General features: G+C 35.2%; 1 protein-coding gene across 1 annotated transcript; it reads left to right on the top strand.

The window, feature by feature from the left end:
- The first annotated feature begins 5,184 nt into the window (after nt 1-5,184).
- LOC132605810 (ATP-dependent zinc metalloprotease FTSH 9, chloroplastic-like) lies at nt 5,185-17,267 on the top strand. Its single transcript, XM_060319054.1, has 13 exons — nt 5,185-6,238; nt 8,370-8,435; nt 8,719-8,853; nt 8,989-9,054; nt 9,952-10,137; nt 10,227-10,313; nt 10,394-10,507; nt 11,198-11,322; nt 11,418-11,526; nt 13,497-13,625; nt 15,100-15,420; nt 15,720-15,843; nt 16,490-17,267. Exons 1-13 carry the CDS (start codon nt 5,225-5,227, stop codon nt 16,612-16,614), a joined length of 2,601 nt encoding a protein of 866 aa, XP_060175037.1. The 5' UTR covers nt 5,185-5,224; the 3' UTR covers nt 16,615-17,267.
- Nucleotides 17,268-18,111: the final 844 nt, after the last annotated feature.

Here is an 18,111-nt window from a genome sequence, read left to right as displayed (position 1 = left end):
GATATTAATAGCAAACTAAACAGTTAATGAGTAGCAATACAACTAGCTAAATAGGAATATTATCCTAGATTTGTTCCAATAGATCTCAATAAAACGCAAAAGAAATGACAATATTCCATCCATTTAAAGTAAAAATAAAGTTCACAAAGAAATTTTCATGGCACTTATGACGTATCCAAGACCAGCACATCATCTTCATCAAGCATATCTGAATCTGCTTCTGACAAGGAGCCTGTTTGGATGGGCTTAAAAAAAGCTGCTTATAAGCTGTTTTCAGTTTATAAGCTGCTTTAGATAAACTAAGCTAAACGGGCCCAATTAATTTTTTAAACTTATTTTAAGCACAAATGACTTTAAGCTGGCCAACCAAACACTCAAAAAAGCTGAAAACAACTTATAAGCAACTTATAAGCCAATCCAAACGGGCTCAAGGTTGTCTTAACATCTTCACTTTCTTTCTATTTTTAAAATTTTCAATTAAATTTTTTTATTAGGCCCACTGGCCAGAGGGCTTACTTGGGCCAGGCTAAAAAGCCTCGTTCTTAAATGGGCTTCAAAAATTCAAGCCCAACCCTATCAAATCAAGGGCTGGGTTGGGTCAGCCCACGGTCCTTAACTCATATTGACGGCTCTATCACTACCACTCTTTAAGTATAAATATTTTCGGGCAATTCGCAGAATTGCCCTTCTTTTGGGGTGGTCTTTAAATTTTGCCCCTCATATTTAAAATCTTTAAATTTTGCCCTTCGCTAAATCCCATGGGTTTCAGGTTCGAACCCCCACACAGTCAAAATTTAAAAAAAAAATCGCAAGGCAGAGTTTAAATTTCGCTATGCCCCCATCGACATACACTTGTGAAGGAATTAGCAAAGTTATGTCGGACCCGGCATACTTATGCCTTATGGGCAGACTTGGCATAAGTATGCCGGTTCCGGCATAACTTTGATAATTCCTTCACAAGTTTATGCCGGATCCGGCATAAAAGTTTGCCCATTAAAAGTATGCCCCCATCGGCATAAACTTGTTAAGGAATTACCAAACTTATGCCGATGGGGGCATACTTATGCCTTATGGGCAAACTTTGCCTTGAAGCATATATATGTATTTTTTTTTTTAACTTTTCAAGGTAAACCTTTAGTAATGCCTTAACTAAGAGTGTACCCATAAAACATAACTAAAAGTATGCCGCATAAGCATAACTAAAAGTTTGTCTTATAAGCAAAGTTTAAATTTTGTATGCCCCCTCCGGCAGACTTTTAGTTATGTTTAACTAAAAGTCTGTTGGAAGGGGCAGACTTTGCCTTGAGGGGCAGAATTTTAGTTATGTCGGATCCGGCATAACTTTAACTTTTTCTTAAAGATTGTATGCTAGATCCGGCATACACTCCCCTAGTCCTGCCTTGCGAAATTATTTTTTTATTTTATGCCTTAGCGGGGGTTCGAACCCAGAACTTCATCTATTCGCCCATCTTTCCAAGCAAAGGGCAAAATTTAAAGACCACAAATTTGAGGGGCAAAATTTAAAGACCACCCCAAACGAAGGGCAATCCGCGCAAAAAAATGAATATTTTCGCGTACTTGTGTCCAAGAAATTAATCAGATTTACACATGAAAGTAAATGTAGCAAATTTAAAATAAAGCAAAAATACCTATGTATCAGTCTCAAACAAAATGGGATCGATTGTATGAGTCTTCACTATTTCATTTAGAAAATAATTAAGTATTTCTTTTTTCCTTCTCTCTCAATCAAATATGCCACTACTCCCAAGATAACAAGGCCTTTTTTTTTGTGGAGTGTCAAAACATGAGGTTCAATATGAAGACCAATAGAGAAACAAACATACAGAAAAAGAAGTGAAAGTAGGTCAAACTCAAAGTAGGTCAAACTCTGGATTTGGAACACGTTTAAAAAATAAGAAAAAAATACGTAGTCGTTTTAAAATATCTAGGACGAAGATGAGGTCTCCTGTCACAAGCTTTTTTTCCAATATATCAAATAAAGTCCATGCAAACTGGCAACTTTAATATAATTAAATTGAATAGTATATGTGGTTTTGGTGAGGACAAGAGAAGTATTGTGCAGCACTCACTTATAAACCTACCATGGAAACTGCCAAACTTCAATATATGAATGTCACATTCTCTCATTTGTTTTTGTTTTCCCTTTCCTTACATTCTCTTATTGGTTTTTTCCCTTTCTCTTACATTCTCTTATTAGTTTTTTCTAAGCAACTTAATTGATTAATTAGAGAAAATAAAGAAAAATGTCACGTGGCTATTTTTTGGCTAATATTTAGCTCTCAATGTGTCGCAACGTGATCTTCATGCCACTTGACCTTCTAAGGAAGGTTTTATTACGAAAATTATAGTAATTCAGGAGAGTTATGTGATAATGTGAACACTAAATAATTCAAGTATGAAAGTAGAAAAATATGTGTAATTTAGGGTGGTTTTTATATATTTCCATGAATATATGAACGCGAATGTATATCCTCTGTTTGCCTCGAGAAGTAATTATATATTGGGTAAACATAACTCACTTTAAATAGTGGGACTTAAAGACCCAGAAAAAAAAAAGGATTGAATTATAGTCCTTAAATGATAAGGTGAATGACGTTTCGGACTAATCCAAAGACAAAATAATTGTGAGGTGACATCAGTTTAAGGATTAATCAATTGTACCTTTGACTATACTTTTTCTTATAATTTTTTAAATTTTAAAGCATTAATCGTGACTTGTATCAACTTCTTCTGTAACTTTCGATTATGCAATAAATTGTAGTATTTCATAAAAATCTATCTCCAATTTCACTTTTAATCAAAGGTTCTGGTCTTGTACTTTAACCCTTTCGCACATATTTTTTCTCGGTTATTTATTTATGTAGCAACTAGCACGTATAGATAAAATCAAGGGAAAGGGTTCACATTTGCGCTTGTACTATTTGAAATTATTTTATTTTTCTCATATGTTAACTCTTGTTGTATTTACATCCGCATCATTGATAAATCGTTTCGTATTTGTCGTTGCTATTAGTAGAGTTCGTGTGTTAAAAAATAGGGACTTCATAGGTACAATTTTTTAAGAAAAAAAGTACAAATTTACTCCTCAACTTTTGATTGTAATTTAAAATTATCCTTAAATGAAGCTCTGTAAGGGATAAAGGAAAAAACTATAAGACTTTTTCCGAACAATGAAATAATATTAAATAAAAAAAATCAAATGAAAAATAAAGTTACCCAATTTCAAATGCACGATCCGTCTCAATTTTATTTAATACTATTTTTTTTAACCAGAAAAATAACACCTCTCGATGTTTAGTAGTAACAATTTAACGTTAAGCTTTTTATTTTACTCATAATGATTTATAGTCAGACAAATATTTATAACTTCTTTTAGATCGCAAATCTCAAAGAAATTACTCTTTCTGTCCCAATTTATGTGATACACTTTTCTTTTTAGTCTGTCCCAAAAAGAATGATACATTTATATATTTAGAAATAATTACACTTGAAACTTCCCCTTTTACCCTTAATAAAATGATTTATAGCCACTCAAATATCTATGACTTGTTTTAGACCACAAGTTTCAAAAGTATTCACATAAATCACATACCTCCTTAGATCTCACTTGTGAGATTATACTACCCTTTTTAGATCCACTTGTGAAATTACACTTACCCTCTTCGGACTCTACTTATAAAATTAAACTGAATACGTTATTATTGTTGTTGACTTGTTGTACTCCATGTCTAATTAAACACATTTACATAAATTAAGATGGAGAGAGTAATATATAAGTATTACAAAATTGACCCTTTTTCTCAAATCAATATTTCCCGCGGCCTTACCTTGACAATCTCAAACAAAACAATCGGATCACACTCAAAACAGACAACACGAGCACACAGTTACATCAAACGGTCATGAAAATAAAATCACTCACAATTTGACCTCTTTTTATGCTTTCTATTGAGCCGATGGTCTTTCAGAAATAGTCATCCTACCTTGGTAGGAGTAAGGTCTGCGTACACTCTATCCTCTCCAGACCCCACATTGTGGGATTCCACTGAGTTATTGTTGTTGTTGTTGTTATTGTAAATAGGATTGAGACACTAGCAAATTCAAAATTTTAAAAGGATGAATTCATTATTTTTAATTATATACTCTTTTGCCTTTCAAATAATTAAAAATAAAGAAAAATAAAATAATTAGAAATAATATAAAAAAAGGAATTTTTTTTTGCCTTTTGGATAATTAGAACTAAAAAAGAAAAAGGATTTAGAAATATTATTAAAAAAAGAAGTTAAAGATTGCTTTGGAAATAAAACAAAAAAATAAAAAGTGCAGCGGGGCCAGGTTCGATCCCCCGACCTTGAGGAATTAAGCCCAACCCCTAACTAGTACTCCACTTAGCCTGATATGACTATGTGTTCCTTCAGTTAATATTGATTAAAAATCATTTACACCCCGTAACTTTGCTTTAAAAATCAAACTCCCCCTCAGCTTTGAATAATAGACATTCTCCTCCCTAGACATTGCATATAAAGGGGGAGGAGAATGTTTATTATTCATAATTAAAGGGGGGGGGGGGGTTGGTTTTTAAAGTAAAGCTGAGGGGTGATTAAAATTTGTATCGAGAATAACTAGAAAGGCGAAAACAAGATCAGATATAATTTGATCATTATGAATAAATCCAAAATCTTTATAGGTAGAGCCAATCATCAATTCCCAACAGTGAGGTGAATGGAATTCAATACATAAATCAGTTAATAAAAGAATAGAAAAAGTTTTTACTGTGTCACTTAAGTTATATAAGAATTTTTGAGCCCAAGAATTAAGAATACCAAGTTTTTCATTTTCACCCGTTAAATATTAGATATATTTTTAAAATTATTCATATAATATATGAAATTTAGTCGAGTGACTATGAATTCACGTGACCCAATTTTTCTACATAAATTCGCTTCGAGACGGAGGGAGTAATATATAAGTGTTACAAAATGGACCATTTTTCTCCAATCAAAAATCAAATTTCCCACGCCCAACCTTAAAGACAAAAAAAAATCGGATAACTCAAAACAAACAGTTAATCATCAAACGGTCAAAAACAACCGAAACGGGGCAAATCCAACGGTCTCTATGCAACCTCTCTAACCGGTAAAATAAAATCACTTCACAATCTTTAATTCTCACTTTCATTTTCATAAAAAAATTTCCTCTTCAAATGGAACACCTTCTTCGTCCTGTTATTCATGTACAAATTTCCTTAAATTTTCAGTATTACAATAATAATAATAATAATAATAATACTAATCCAAACTATTTTTATAAACATAATACTTTCTTCTCTAGTCGTTATGGTTTTTTACACCAAAAAAAACCCATTTCTTTAAATTTTCCTCCAAATTCCCTAAATGGGTTTCAATTTTGGGGCAAAAATAGGAAAAACCGGGTCGGGTCAACCGGAAAACCCGAATTTTCAGCTGCAGATAGCAAGAAATGTTCCGGGTCAGAACCGGGTCGCGGGTTTGAATTTTGGGGGAAAAGCAGTTCGAGGAAGAGAATCATAGTCCGGGCTAACGGGTCGGGTTGCGAGCAGGATTCGGATTCGACGGAAAAAACCGAAACTTCAGCCACGGACAGCAAGAAAAATCCGGGTCAAGAACCGGGTCGGGTCAAGAATTCGGGTCGGAAGGAGAAGCAAGGGAAAGATAAATGGTGGTGGTGGTGGTCGAAAGGGAAGAAATTGCGGTGGGAACCGATAGTACAAGCGCAAGAAATTGGTGTTTTGTTACTACAGTTAGGGATTGTGATGTTTGTTATGAGATTGCTCCGACCCGGTTTACCGTTACCCGGGTCGGATCCTAGAGCCCCGACGATGTTTGTAAGCGTTCCGTATAGTGAGTTTTTGAGTAAGATAAGTAGTAATAAGGTTGAGAAAGTTGAGGTTGATGGTGTACATATAATGTTCAAATTGAAGAATAGTGAAGTGAGTAGTAGTAGTAGTAGTAGTAGTGTTATAGAGAATAATAATGAGGTTGTGAATGGAAATGGAAATAGTATTAAGTTGCAGGATTCAGAGGTGTTGTTGTTAAGGAGTGTAAGTCCTACAAAGAAAATTGTGTATACTACGACGAGGCCGAGTGATATAAAGACACCTTATGAGAAAATGCTTGAGAATGATGTTGAGTTTGGTTCTCCGGATAAACGGTCTGGTGGGTTCTTGAATTCTGCACTGGTAAGGTTTTGATCAACGACTTTTCGAGTGTATAATGTTGTTATGCAATGTTAAGTGGTATATTTACACTGTTGCACGTTCACTCACTATTAGCTTTTATATAGAAAACAACTAAGTGACTTTGAGCAGCAGCAGAAGCTGTCATTTAGAAGCTAAAAAAAAAAAAAAATTACACCAGAAGCACTTGTAGAACATTGACCAAGCATAAAGTATTGCTCTAATATTGGCAAAAGTGCTTTTCAAATTGATTATCCGAACACAAACTACTACTCTCCAAAAAACACTTTTTTCAAAAAGCACTTTTCAAAATAAGCAGATTTTGGAAGCTTAGCCAAACATGATAATATATATATATGTATATGTATGTGTTTTTAGTGTTTTAAAAAAGCCAAGTCAATCTGGCTCGCTAACAGGAACAGTTACACTAGATAGTGTAAAGGAACTACCAGTAGATAGGTATTCAGTTAGCTTGAAAGTAATTAGAATTCGTCAACAAATGTCTCTTCACCTTTTTCTAAAGGCTCTTAATTGTAACTCCACTGCTTTTGATTTTGTATATCTCGAGTTCCCACAAATACAAACAACAACGACATACCCAGTGAAATCCCACAAAGGGTATGTTGTTGTTGTTGTTGTTTGCATTTGTGGGAACTCGAGATATACAAAATCAGAAGCAGTGAATTTACAATTAAGAGACCAAATTAAATAGTTGTTACAACTAGACCAACTTAAATGGTTGTTCTTACCTTTGGTGGAAGGAAAATGTCGTCTTGCTTCTTATGTCATGTAGTTACTATCTCTTTTCATAGTGCATGACACTTAGGAGTCGTTTGATTAGAAGCAAGTTATGCAAGGATTAATATATATGGATTGTAATGCAGGATTATTAGTAATATATGGATGGTTTACTATTGAATTTTTCTTTTGTGATATTAAAGCTTATTATACAATGTATATTTCAAAATATATTTTTACTTTTCTAACAAAATAAAATATTGGTTACTATAAGGAAGGGTTATTTTTGTCATTTAGTGGTTTTAATACATGCTTTACTAATCCCCGCATTCTTATTCCATATTCTATCCCACATAAAATAATACTCCCTCTGTTTCAATTTATATGAACCTATTTCCTTTTTAGTCTGTGCCAAAATGAATGACCTCTTTCCTAATTTGGAAACAAATTCACTTTATGAAATGATTTACAGCCACACAAATATTCAAGACTTATTTTGAACCACAAGTTTCAAAAGTCTTCACTCTTTCTTAAATATCTTGCCCAGTCAAATGGGTTCACATAAATTGAAACGGAGGGAGTACACAAATTCCTGCATAACGCTGAAAAGAAAATTGGAACCTAATATTATATTGAACAAGGCTAAGTTTTATGTGGAAAAGACAAATGAAACCGAGCATTGTATTAACAGTGTTTAATCTTATGTGGGGATTATTCTTCCCACTAGTGCCCAACCAAACGGCACCTTAAGGTACTTCTCTGTTTATTAGCCTCTTGTATTTCATTTAATCAACTAGGATTTAATCCAGCACTGATTAGAGTCGGCGAACCTATTGCAACATTCTTCTTTTTATTGAGATTTAGGACCAATTAGCATGTTCTATTTGAAAGGCAAGTTCTATATAATAGTCGTAAGACTGGGAGTGAATATTGCCTTCTAAGATAAAAATGATCAACAAGATAAGTGAAATGAGACTGCTAACATAGATGTACAATAAAATCAAATAAATTTAGATAAGATTGGAAATGATCACGTCTTATATCATGTGCAAATAATATGCATAAGAGAATAAAATGAGAATGCTTTTGAGATGACTTGATCATGTCCTACGAAGGTCTGCAAGTGCATTAGTTAGTTGGTGTGAAACAAATGATCTTTGAAAATTTTAAGTAGGACGAGATAAACCTCAAAATCGCATGGAAGGCAGTTGTTTTGAAAGACCTACAATCTCTCGGCTTTCTAGTAACTTGACCTCTTATTCTAGTACCCATTCATGTGATTCATCTGTTCTCTGGTGTGCACTAAACATTCTCATGATTGTTTCTCTATCCTTATTTTTTTCTTCAGATGTTGGAGTTAAAAACTTGAAGTGCTAACTTTACATATATTTTGCAGATAGCATTATTTTATGTTGCTGTGCTAGCGGGGCTTCTTCATCGTTTCCCAGTGAACTTTTCTCAGGTACATACAGTCATGATTCGGTATTTTTGTTTGACAATTGTATGTCCACTATATTTATGATGGGATATTTACATTTTTGGACCACTTAAAAAAAATAATTGCCAGCAGATGTATAGGTTTTGTATATGAAGTATAATATAATATACATATAATATACATAATCAATGTATATGTTTAGTATATTTTGGCTAGCGCCCGTAATTAATTTCGGCCGACAGGCCAAAAATGAAAAAAGCCCATTTATGAATATGTCACCAACTTTATTGTGGCTGCTTAATAACAGAGCACAGCTGGTCAGCTCCGAAATCGCAAGTCAGGGGGTTCAGGTGGTGCAAAAGTGTCTGAACTAGGGGAAACGATCACATTTGATGACGTTGCAGGCGTTGACGAGGCTAAGGAGGAGCTAGAAGAAATTGTGGTATTTTTCATTTTCATTGGTGTGAAGTTATCTTAACAACATTTCTGTGATAAGTGCTGCATTGTGATACCATAAGAAGTTGAATAGTTTATAACTAATTGTTGTGGTGTTTTATAATTGCTATTTTTTTTCCAGGAATTTCTTAGAAATCCAGATAAGTATGTTCGTCTTGGTGCACGTCCTCCTCGTGGTGTTCTACTGGTGAGTTTCAAATTTGACATAGTAATGGGACAGCTAGGTGGTTATCCAAGTGAAAAGCTTTGAGATACTAATACAATAATTGGAGGCTTCAAAGAATAACTCATTGAAAATTTCTGCTTTTTGGTTCTTGTTTTTTCTGTTTCTAAAGGGATTCTCTCTCTATTCCTTCATGTCACTTTGTGATGCCTCTATGATTAAATTACATCATTATATCCTGCTAATATTTCTATCTGACTATCGACTTGTAGACCGTTCTACTTAGGGACACCATTTGATTAGTTATATGCTTTGTGCTGATCAATGTTTAAATTATAAGGGGATAATAACACTTTGGTCCCTAAGTTTTTGATAAATTTCACTTTTGGTCCTTGTATTATATGACTCACGTATTTAACCTTCAATTAATAAAAATGTGTGTGTTTGGTCCCTTTATGCAGAAAACATGCAATACTTGACTATTTACAGAACTATGTTACCGTCAATTGAGGGCAGCCCGGTGCACTAAGCTCCCGCTATGCGCGGGGTCCGGGGAAGGGCCGGACCACAAGGGTCTATTGTACGCAGCCTTACCTTGCATTTCTGCAAGAGGCTGTTTCCACGGCTCGAACCCGTGACCTCCTGGTCACATGATAGTAACTTTACCAGTTACCGTCAAATATGAAGTAACAATACAAATTTAACATATATCATATGAGTAATTGAGTGTTGAAACGATTAATAATTATGGTAAATTTATGAATATTCACAAGCAAAGGGATCAAAATTGCACAATTCAATTAATTTAAGGTTTATTGTGCTTAGCCATATATTATAGGGACCAAAACTAGAACTTACCACAAACTAAGGGACCAAAAATGCTATTAACCCAGTTATAATAATAGCTTTGATTTGTTACAGGTAGGTCTCCCGGGGACAGGAAAGACACTTCTAGCAAAGGCTGTTGCTGGGGAAGCCGAGGTTCCTTTTATCAGTTGTTCTGCAAGTGAGTTTGTAGAATTGTATGTTGGAATGGGAGCATCACGCGTCCGTGACCTGTTTGCACGGGCAAAGAAGGAGGCACCTTCTATAATTTTTATCGATGAGGTCACCTTTTTGCTTTCCTCCTCCTGTCATTCCTCTATAAACTCAAAATATCCTAATATAAAGTGACATCATTTTCTGGATATGTGCAGATAGATGCTGTGGCAAAAAGCCGTGATGGTAAATTCCGCATCGTAAGCAATGATGAAAGAGAGCAAACATTGAACCAACTACTCACTGTAAGATGTACTGATTCTTTAGGTGCTGCTACATCACATCAGTTTTGCATAAGAAATTAGTATCTCACAATAATCTGCAGGAGATGGATGGATTTGACAGTAATTCTGCTGTTATTGTTCTTGGAGCGACAAATCGCTCTGATGTCTTAGACCCTGCTCTTCGCCGACCTGGGAGATTTGACCGTGTAGTGATGGTTTGTATCTTTCTCTACGGGAATAAAAATTCATTTTGTTATAAACTTTTGTCCATGTTTAAAACATGGTCATGACCTCCTCATATTGACAAGAGTTCTTAGCCAAAATGGTCCCTTGTCTATGGGAGTAGGTCTATAAGCTTGAGCATCTTCGGTCCAACTAACATAATGGACTTAAAAACTAACCATGACTACCAAAAAAATACGGGAAAAATCGGCAGACTTTCAGACCTACCGAAAAACCGACAAACTCAGTCGATTTGATCCCCATTTTTTTTTAATAAAAGCAACTGAGCTTGGTCGTTTTTTTGGGGGGGCCAAAAACCGAAAAATTAAAAAATCGATTGAGCTCGTTCGGTTTCTCAAAACGATGTTTTTTATCCTTAAATAAAATCGACCGAGCCCGATCGATTATACTAAAAGAAAAATTCGCGGAATGTTTAAACGATCGAGCCAGTCGGTTTTTCCGTGTTTTAGTAGTTTTTTTTGGTTGTCACGGTTAGTTTTTAATTCCATTATGTTAGTTGGACCAAAGGTGCTCCCCTTTAACAAACCTAAGGGACTAAAGATGCTCAAGGTTTTATTGAAGGACCAAAATAGACCTACTCCCATAGATAAGACAACTTTGGCTAAAAACTCTACAGACAACTCCTATAGAAGGTAAATGGTGATGTATGTTTTTGTTTCTAGGTGGAAGCACCTGATAGGATTGGAAGAGAAGCTATCTTAAAGGTACATGTCTCCAAGAAAGAACTTCCCTTGGCACAAGATGTTAATCTTGGTAACATCGCTTCTATGACTACTGGTTTCACTGGGTAAACCCTTCTTCTGTGATTTTCATAAGCTTTTCAATTTCATATGTGATGTTTCTATGACTGATTAATTATTCATTTTGGGGATGGGTACACAGGGCAGATCTTGCAAATCTGGTGAATGAAGCTGCTTTGTTGGCGGGAAGGCTGAATAAAGTTGTAGTTGAAAAAGATGACTTCATTCAAGCTGTTGAGCGTTCAATTGCGGTATCACTCTTTACCTCTCATAAGTATACTCTAATAGCTGAGCGACAGCATGCACAATTACTCTTTTTGCATTAGATGTAACTCTTTCTCCATATTCGTGCATTAGATCCACGATGATTGCAGGTTGTAGTTCAATAAGAGCCAAGTGGGTACACATTAGAAGCTTGTTATGAGAAAAGATATCCATCTTAGATGTTCTCTTTTGAACAAGAGTCTCTATTAGAAGGATTTTCATTATTGGGCTCCATTGTATGATAATTTGATAAGCTTGGATTTCCATAACTCTAGTCTTTAGAGAAGTGGCACATGTTATCGGTCCTTAAATTTCAAATATGTATGTCCCGATGCTTCGAACCTTGCTGGTTCTAAATGCTCAGAATTTTACAAGCAGTTAAAATTCAATAGTCAGCAGCGAGAAATATGTCAAGACTGAAGGAGTTCCTAACTTTAGCGTCAATGGCCGAATCGATTCTTAAGTACATAGCAGTGTTTGGTTTTGAGTAAAATTACATATTGGTCAATATATGTTTATGGATCTTGTATAACAAAATTCGAAAAAGATTGAAGACGACAGGGGATAGTGAGTGCCCTCTAAGAGCCTTGTAAGCAGCATTGCCGACCATACCTGACAATGTTGAAGGTCTAACAATTAAAAAATGCAAGATGGCAGACAAGTTATAGCTTGCGTCCCCCATGCTCAATCTTAGGGGGACCTGATAGATTATGGTGGCAAATAGACAGTAAAGGACTCTTCAGAGTCAGTTCAGCATATAAGCTACTCAACAAAGATATCCAACAGATGGCCAACTGGCCATGAAGAACATTTGGAAAGTTAAAATACTATACAAAGTATCTTGCTTCTCCTGGTTGATAGCTTGGGAAGTGGTGTTGACACATGACAACCTTAGCAAGAGGAAAATCAATCTTTGTTCGAAGTGCTACTTGTGTGGTGAAGAAGCCGAGACAGTCAGCCATCTATTCCTAAACTGCAGGGTCACAGACATGTTATGGAAGATCTTCATTAGCCTTAGAGGCATTGTTTGGACAATGCCAAAGAAGATTATTGAAGTCTTGTTTAGCTGGGAAGAAATAGGAGCAGGATTGATATACAAAGATAGATGGAGGATTGTCCCAGCTTGTATTTGGTGGACAATCTGGAAAGAGAGGAATTCCAGATGCTTTGATGATATTAGCAATTCAGTTCAGAAGATTAAGTTGAACTGCTTTAGACTCTTTTGCTTTTGGTCCAATTAGAGATATATAGGAGATATTGCTTCAATGATAGACATCCTTGTTTTTTGTTAGGTTTCTAAAGCAGTTTTTCTTCTTTCACCTGTAAATATGGTTTCAGCACAACCTCAGGTGCTGTTTATATAAATATATACAATATGTTACCTTCTAAAAAAAACACAAAAAAAAATCGGCCCATAAAAACATGACCCGCCCAGCCCGCTCAAGTTTGACAGGCGTATCTAAAAGTTGAGCTAATATGTAGCCCAAATTGATCCATGAGAAACCTTGTCAAAAATTGCAAAAAGAGATTTTCTGTTTTAATTTGATATGTTATATATAGTGGTAATAAAGAAAAAAAAATTAAATGAGGTACTTAAATAATTATAAAAGAACAAATGAAGAAATTAGTAAGAATTGGGCGGGTTGGGTTATGACCCGCTTTTTAACCCAACCCATTTAAGCTCAAGTAACTTTTGGGCAGGTCATTCACCCGCCCTTTTATTAACTCAGCCCAGTTTGACCGGCTCAAATTCAGCCCAACTCATCCATTTGACACCTCTACTTAATCTAGTAATGTTGATCTGTTGGGTCAATAGGAAATTAAATGAGTGAACTGAATGCATAAAGTTTTTCTTGTTCTTGACCATGCTGATACATTAGTTGACTTGTTTCCTTTAGTTTCTCTTCTTGATCACCCTTGCCATTTAGGTTTACAAGTTTCATTTTTGATGTTTCAGGGCATTGAGAAGAAGACCGCCAAACTGCAGGGCAGTGAAAAGGGCGTAGTTGCACGGCATGAAGCAGGGCACGCGGTAGTTGGGACTGCTGTTGCAAATCTTCTGGGAGGGCAGCAGCCACGGGTTGAGGTGATCATTATTATCACTTGCTCTGGGAAATTCTTATTCGTCCTGATTTACTACAAGCTTGTGATATTTGTTTCACTAGTCTATTGGTTTTGTATCCCAATGGATAAACATCCGATAAAAGAGACTGATCTAAAAAGAAAATGAAAAATCTCTCTAATAGAATTACTCAAGAATTAGAATTTTCTGGAGTTTGACATTTTTCAGAACAGGAAATCAAACATGCCTGCAAGTCTTGAATAGCCTGGTTTTAACAATTTCCAGTGACATAATCAGAGGCGGATCTAGGATTTAAATTCTGGGGGTTCAACATCTTAAATTTTTAGCACTAAACCATTATATTTCTAAAGTTATGGGTGCATATCTACTATTTATTTTAATTTTTACACAGAAATTTATACCTCGCATCGAAAGTTTGGGGTTCAATTGAACCCCAAGTTATAGTGCTCCATCCGCCTATGGACATAATGCAGCAAAATGCCCACTCCCCTGCATTTGGCATTGGACCCCTCTAATAGTGTTTAAATTGGGTTCGTCGCTTGTTCTCGGGTTATGGAGCTTTATGAAATAGTTTGGATTATTATTTCTCCAAAAAAAAAAAAAAAAAAAAGAAATGGTTTGGATTATCGATCAATGCAGTCACCGTTGTGACCGATCCTTCTTGACATAGTATAACTGTTATTAGAGCAACAACAATAACTATACCTCAGTCCCAAACAAGTTGGGTTGGCTATATGAATCCTGACTTCTTCATTTAAGCTATTTTATTTCATCATCTTGCAGAAATTCAGGGTAAGGCTATGTACAATAGACCCTCGTGGTCCGGCCCTTCCCCGGACCCCGCGCATAGCGGGAGCTTAGTGCACTGGGCTGCCCTTTTTTATTTCATCATCATACTAAATAAAGTAAAAGTGAAAAATAAGTTAAATATTATAATAGTAATAATAATAATAGTAATAGTAATAGTAATAATAATCAACTAGTAGGTATCACCTATATGGATCTTTTTCTTTCATTGTGCCTTATTTTTAGCTATGCACCGATTAGTTCATTTTTTACCTCTCCGAATAGCCCTCAATTAAGATGTATTTCTGTTTCAAAGGAACCATACCAACATGGTTCTCAATATGTTCACTCCTTTTCGTGTGAAATCCTGCAAGTGAGGTCACCATCTCTATATTGGTACATGATGCTTAAAGTCCTTGAGCTGAGGGTCTATTGAAAACAGCCTCTCTACCTTAACAAGGTGGGGGTAAAGTTTGCGTACACTCTACCCTCTCCAGATCCCACCTGGTGGGATTATACTGGTTTTTTTTTGTTGTTGTTGTTGATGATGCGTAAAATCTTTTACTAAAATCAGTACTTTGCTGCTTCTCAATCATGCGCTTCTCAAACTGCGATTATTAATTTTCTTGGTACACATTTGGGAATATTGTAGTTATGGTTTCAATAACAGTTCCCTTTTTTCGTTAATCAGAAGCTAAGCATATTGCCAAGATCTGGAGGGGCTTTAGGATTTACTTATATTCCTCCAACTACTGAGGACAGATATCTGCTCTTTGTTGATGAATTGCGGGGAAGATTGGTCACTCTTCTTGGTGGACGTGCAGCAGAAGAAGTATTGTACTCTGGACGTGTCTCCACTGGTGCTTTTGATGATATACGCAGAGCAACAGACATGGCCTACAAGGCAGTGGCTGAATATGGTCTTAGTGATACCATTGGCCCTATTTCAGTGGCTACACTTTCTAGTGGTGGGATGGATGATGGTGGATCCATGCCCTGGGGAAATGATCAGGTCTTTTCTGCTTTTGTCCCTCTGGATTCTGATTTCTCTGCTTTCTTCTGCTCTAATATTTTTGTATAAATATACTTATAATATACATATGTGTACATATATATACTTATAATAAATTGTATACATGTAATATGCATAAATAAATTCAGTGTATGTTATGTATATTTTGGCTACCGCCTGTAATTAATTTCGATCAACAGGCTAAAAGTGAAAAAAAGCCCAGTATTTTATCCCAACTTTTGTCTCTAACTTAAGCATACCACCTCCTTAGCAGAACTGAAAGTAAAATTATTCCACAGGGGCATCTTGTTGATCTTGTTCAAAGAGAGGTCAAGGCTTTACTGCAGTCTGCACTTGATATTGCACTCTGTGTTGTACGTGCTAATCTGAAGGTTCTTGAGGGGTTGGGAGCTCAATTGGAAGGTAATATATTCAATCCTAGTTTATTAGTTAGTATTGCTTTGTACCTATCATCTTCACAAGGCAACAGTTCTACATTGAAGCTAAGTAAAAGAATCTCATTTCAATATGTAGATACATAACGAATCTCTCTTTACGATCTGTGATGTGTCTTTCCCATTCATTCTCTTTTCATTTTTCTTTGTGGAAGGTGTATACTCTTTCTATTCCATTTTATGATACTCTCTTTTAGTCTGTTTTGAAAAAAGATTGGCATCCTTTTATATTGGGATTTTTACGTTGCATATCCGTCCACCAAAATAATAGCCGGCAAATGTGTATATTTTGTATAGTAATGTATAATTTACATATTTGATACATAATAGTGTATATTTTTTGTATATTTGGCTAGCAAATGTAATTATTAACTTGCCCTTTTATATTTAGGAATTCTTTTAACTTTGTACTTCCTATTTTACTGTTAACGTGATGCTCTTATAGCCACAGAAATGACATGTTTAGGACCACAAGTTTTAATGGTACTTTTGATATGTAAGAAAAAACTCTCGTTCCTTCTTACACTCCATGCTCAGACCGCCATATAGAATAAAATTGAAGAGAGTATTATATTTGGTACTGTGTTATGGATTGATTCATTTCTTCCTCTCAGAGCAAGAGAAAGTAGAAGGTGAAGTACTACAAGAATGGTTGAGCCTGGTCGTTGCACCAGCGGAGCTTAATTTTTTTGTTAAAGGCAAACAAGGGTCTTTACTTCCACTGCAAGCTGGCTCTTAACAAAGTCATTAGTACCAAAAGGAAATTTGAGTAAATACTTCCACGTCATCATCTTTGCTCTCAAGGAAAGCCAAGCTATATTCCTTGAACCAGATGGGCATTTGTATGCTGGCATCGCGCCAGTGTGATTTTGTATGTGTTAGTAAGGTAATTGACAGCCACCTAACTCCGACAAACACCACTGTTATATACCACAATCACAGGTTGGTAACTCGAAGAGAAGGCACAAGTGAAAGGAAAATAGGGTTGTGATCAGAGTGATGTCTGTTGGTATTTTTCCTCTACATCACTTGTACATGTACCAAGTATTCTTAGTAAAATTACAAGGATCAATACCTTTATATTGTATCATACATCTGTAATGCAGCTTACAAAGAAGTAATCCATGTCTAATGTTGTGGGAGGTGAAACTGTGTATACAATGTAATCTTTCTTCTGTTTATGGACAAAGTATCAGTAGGTTGGCGTAATCTTTGACTTGTGTACAGTGTTGATAGTATTTTATCTTACTAATAAGATTTCTTAGCGACCTATGGTTTTGTAATGTAGAAGTATTGATGAGGTAACATGCTGAAAGGCAGACTCTTGTAGTGCAGAAGAGTTTGCCAAGGCAAGTAGATGATGAAGTGAATAAATGTCTTTTTGTTCTTGGATGTGCTCGACAATTAAGAAATCTTATGCAAGGTATGACAAATCGATAGGACTTCATGCAATATTCAATATATCTGACCGGATGGGGTTACTCACAAGCCATACCAGATAGTAATGATTTTTTTGTTGACTCGGACCATAACTTGTTCAGAAGCTTGTAATATGCAGACTACTATTGCAAAAGCACATATGCTATTTGCCTTGGCCATAAACTCAAACATGATCTTTGCAACATAAAAAAATGAGGACAAAATGAATACCAATCCTGCAATTTCTTGCTTCTTTCCAGAAACGAGTTTTGATCATAAATTCATAATTACGGTATCAATACTTGATTGATTTGTTGTGGATCAAAATGCAGATCCAATTTTTTCTTTAGTCCAAATAAAGACTCTTAACCTCATTTTTCACAAGTCCAAAATGATTATAAATTCATCTTACATCAAAACTTTAGAAGTTAAGAGCCTATTTGCATTAGCTGAAAAAAAAATGGCTTTTAAGCATAAGTATTTAAAGTACTTTTAAGTGTTGAAAGTTATTTTATAAATAAACAGTTACGTGTTTGGATAAAAGTGTTTAAAGGATTTTTAGAAGCGAGAGTAGTATTAGAATTAACAGAAAATATAAGCGATAAAAGGGTAAAGTTGTTGGTCAAATTAAAATGGCTTTTAAGCCACAAAAAATAAGTTGGAGTTGATCAACTTTTTAATTTTGGCTTATTTTAAACACATTTTAACTTAATTTAAGCTGTTTTCTATTTTTACTAAATACTCAAATAAGTTAAAAATGACTTATAACAATTTATAAGCCAATCCAAACAGGCTCTAAGTCATTGAATTAACTTGA

Source organism: Lycium barbarum, chromosome 8 (genome assembly GCF_019175385.1).
Source record: "Lycium barbarum isolate Lr01 chromosome 8, ASM1917538v2, whole genome shotgun sequence".
Taxonomy (NCBI): Eukaryota; Viridiplantae; Streptophyta; class Magnoliopsida; order Solanales; family Solanaceae; genus Lycium; species Lycium barbarum.
The sequence above is the reverse complement of the archived record's forward strand: the minus strand, read 5'-3'. Positions and strand labels throughout refer to the sequence as shown.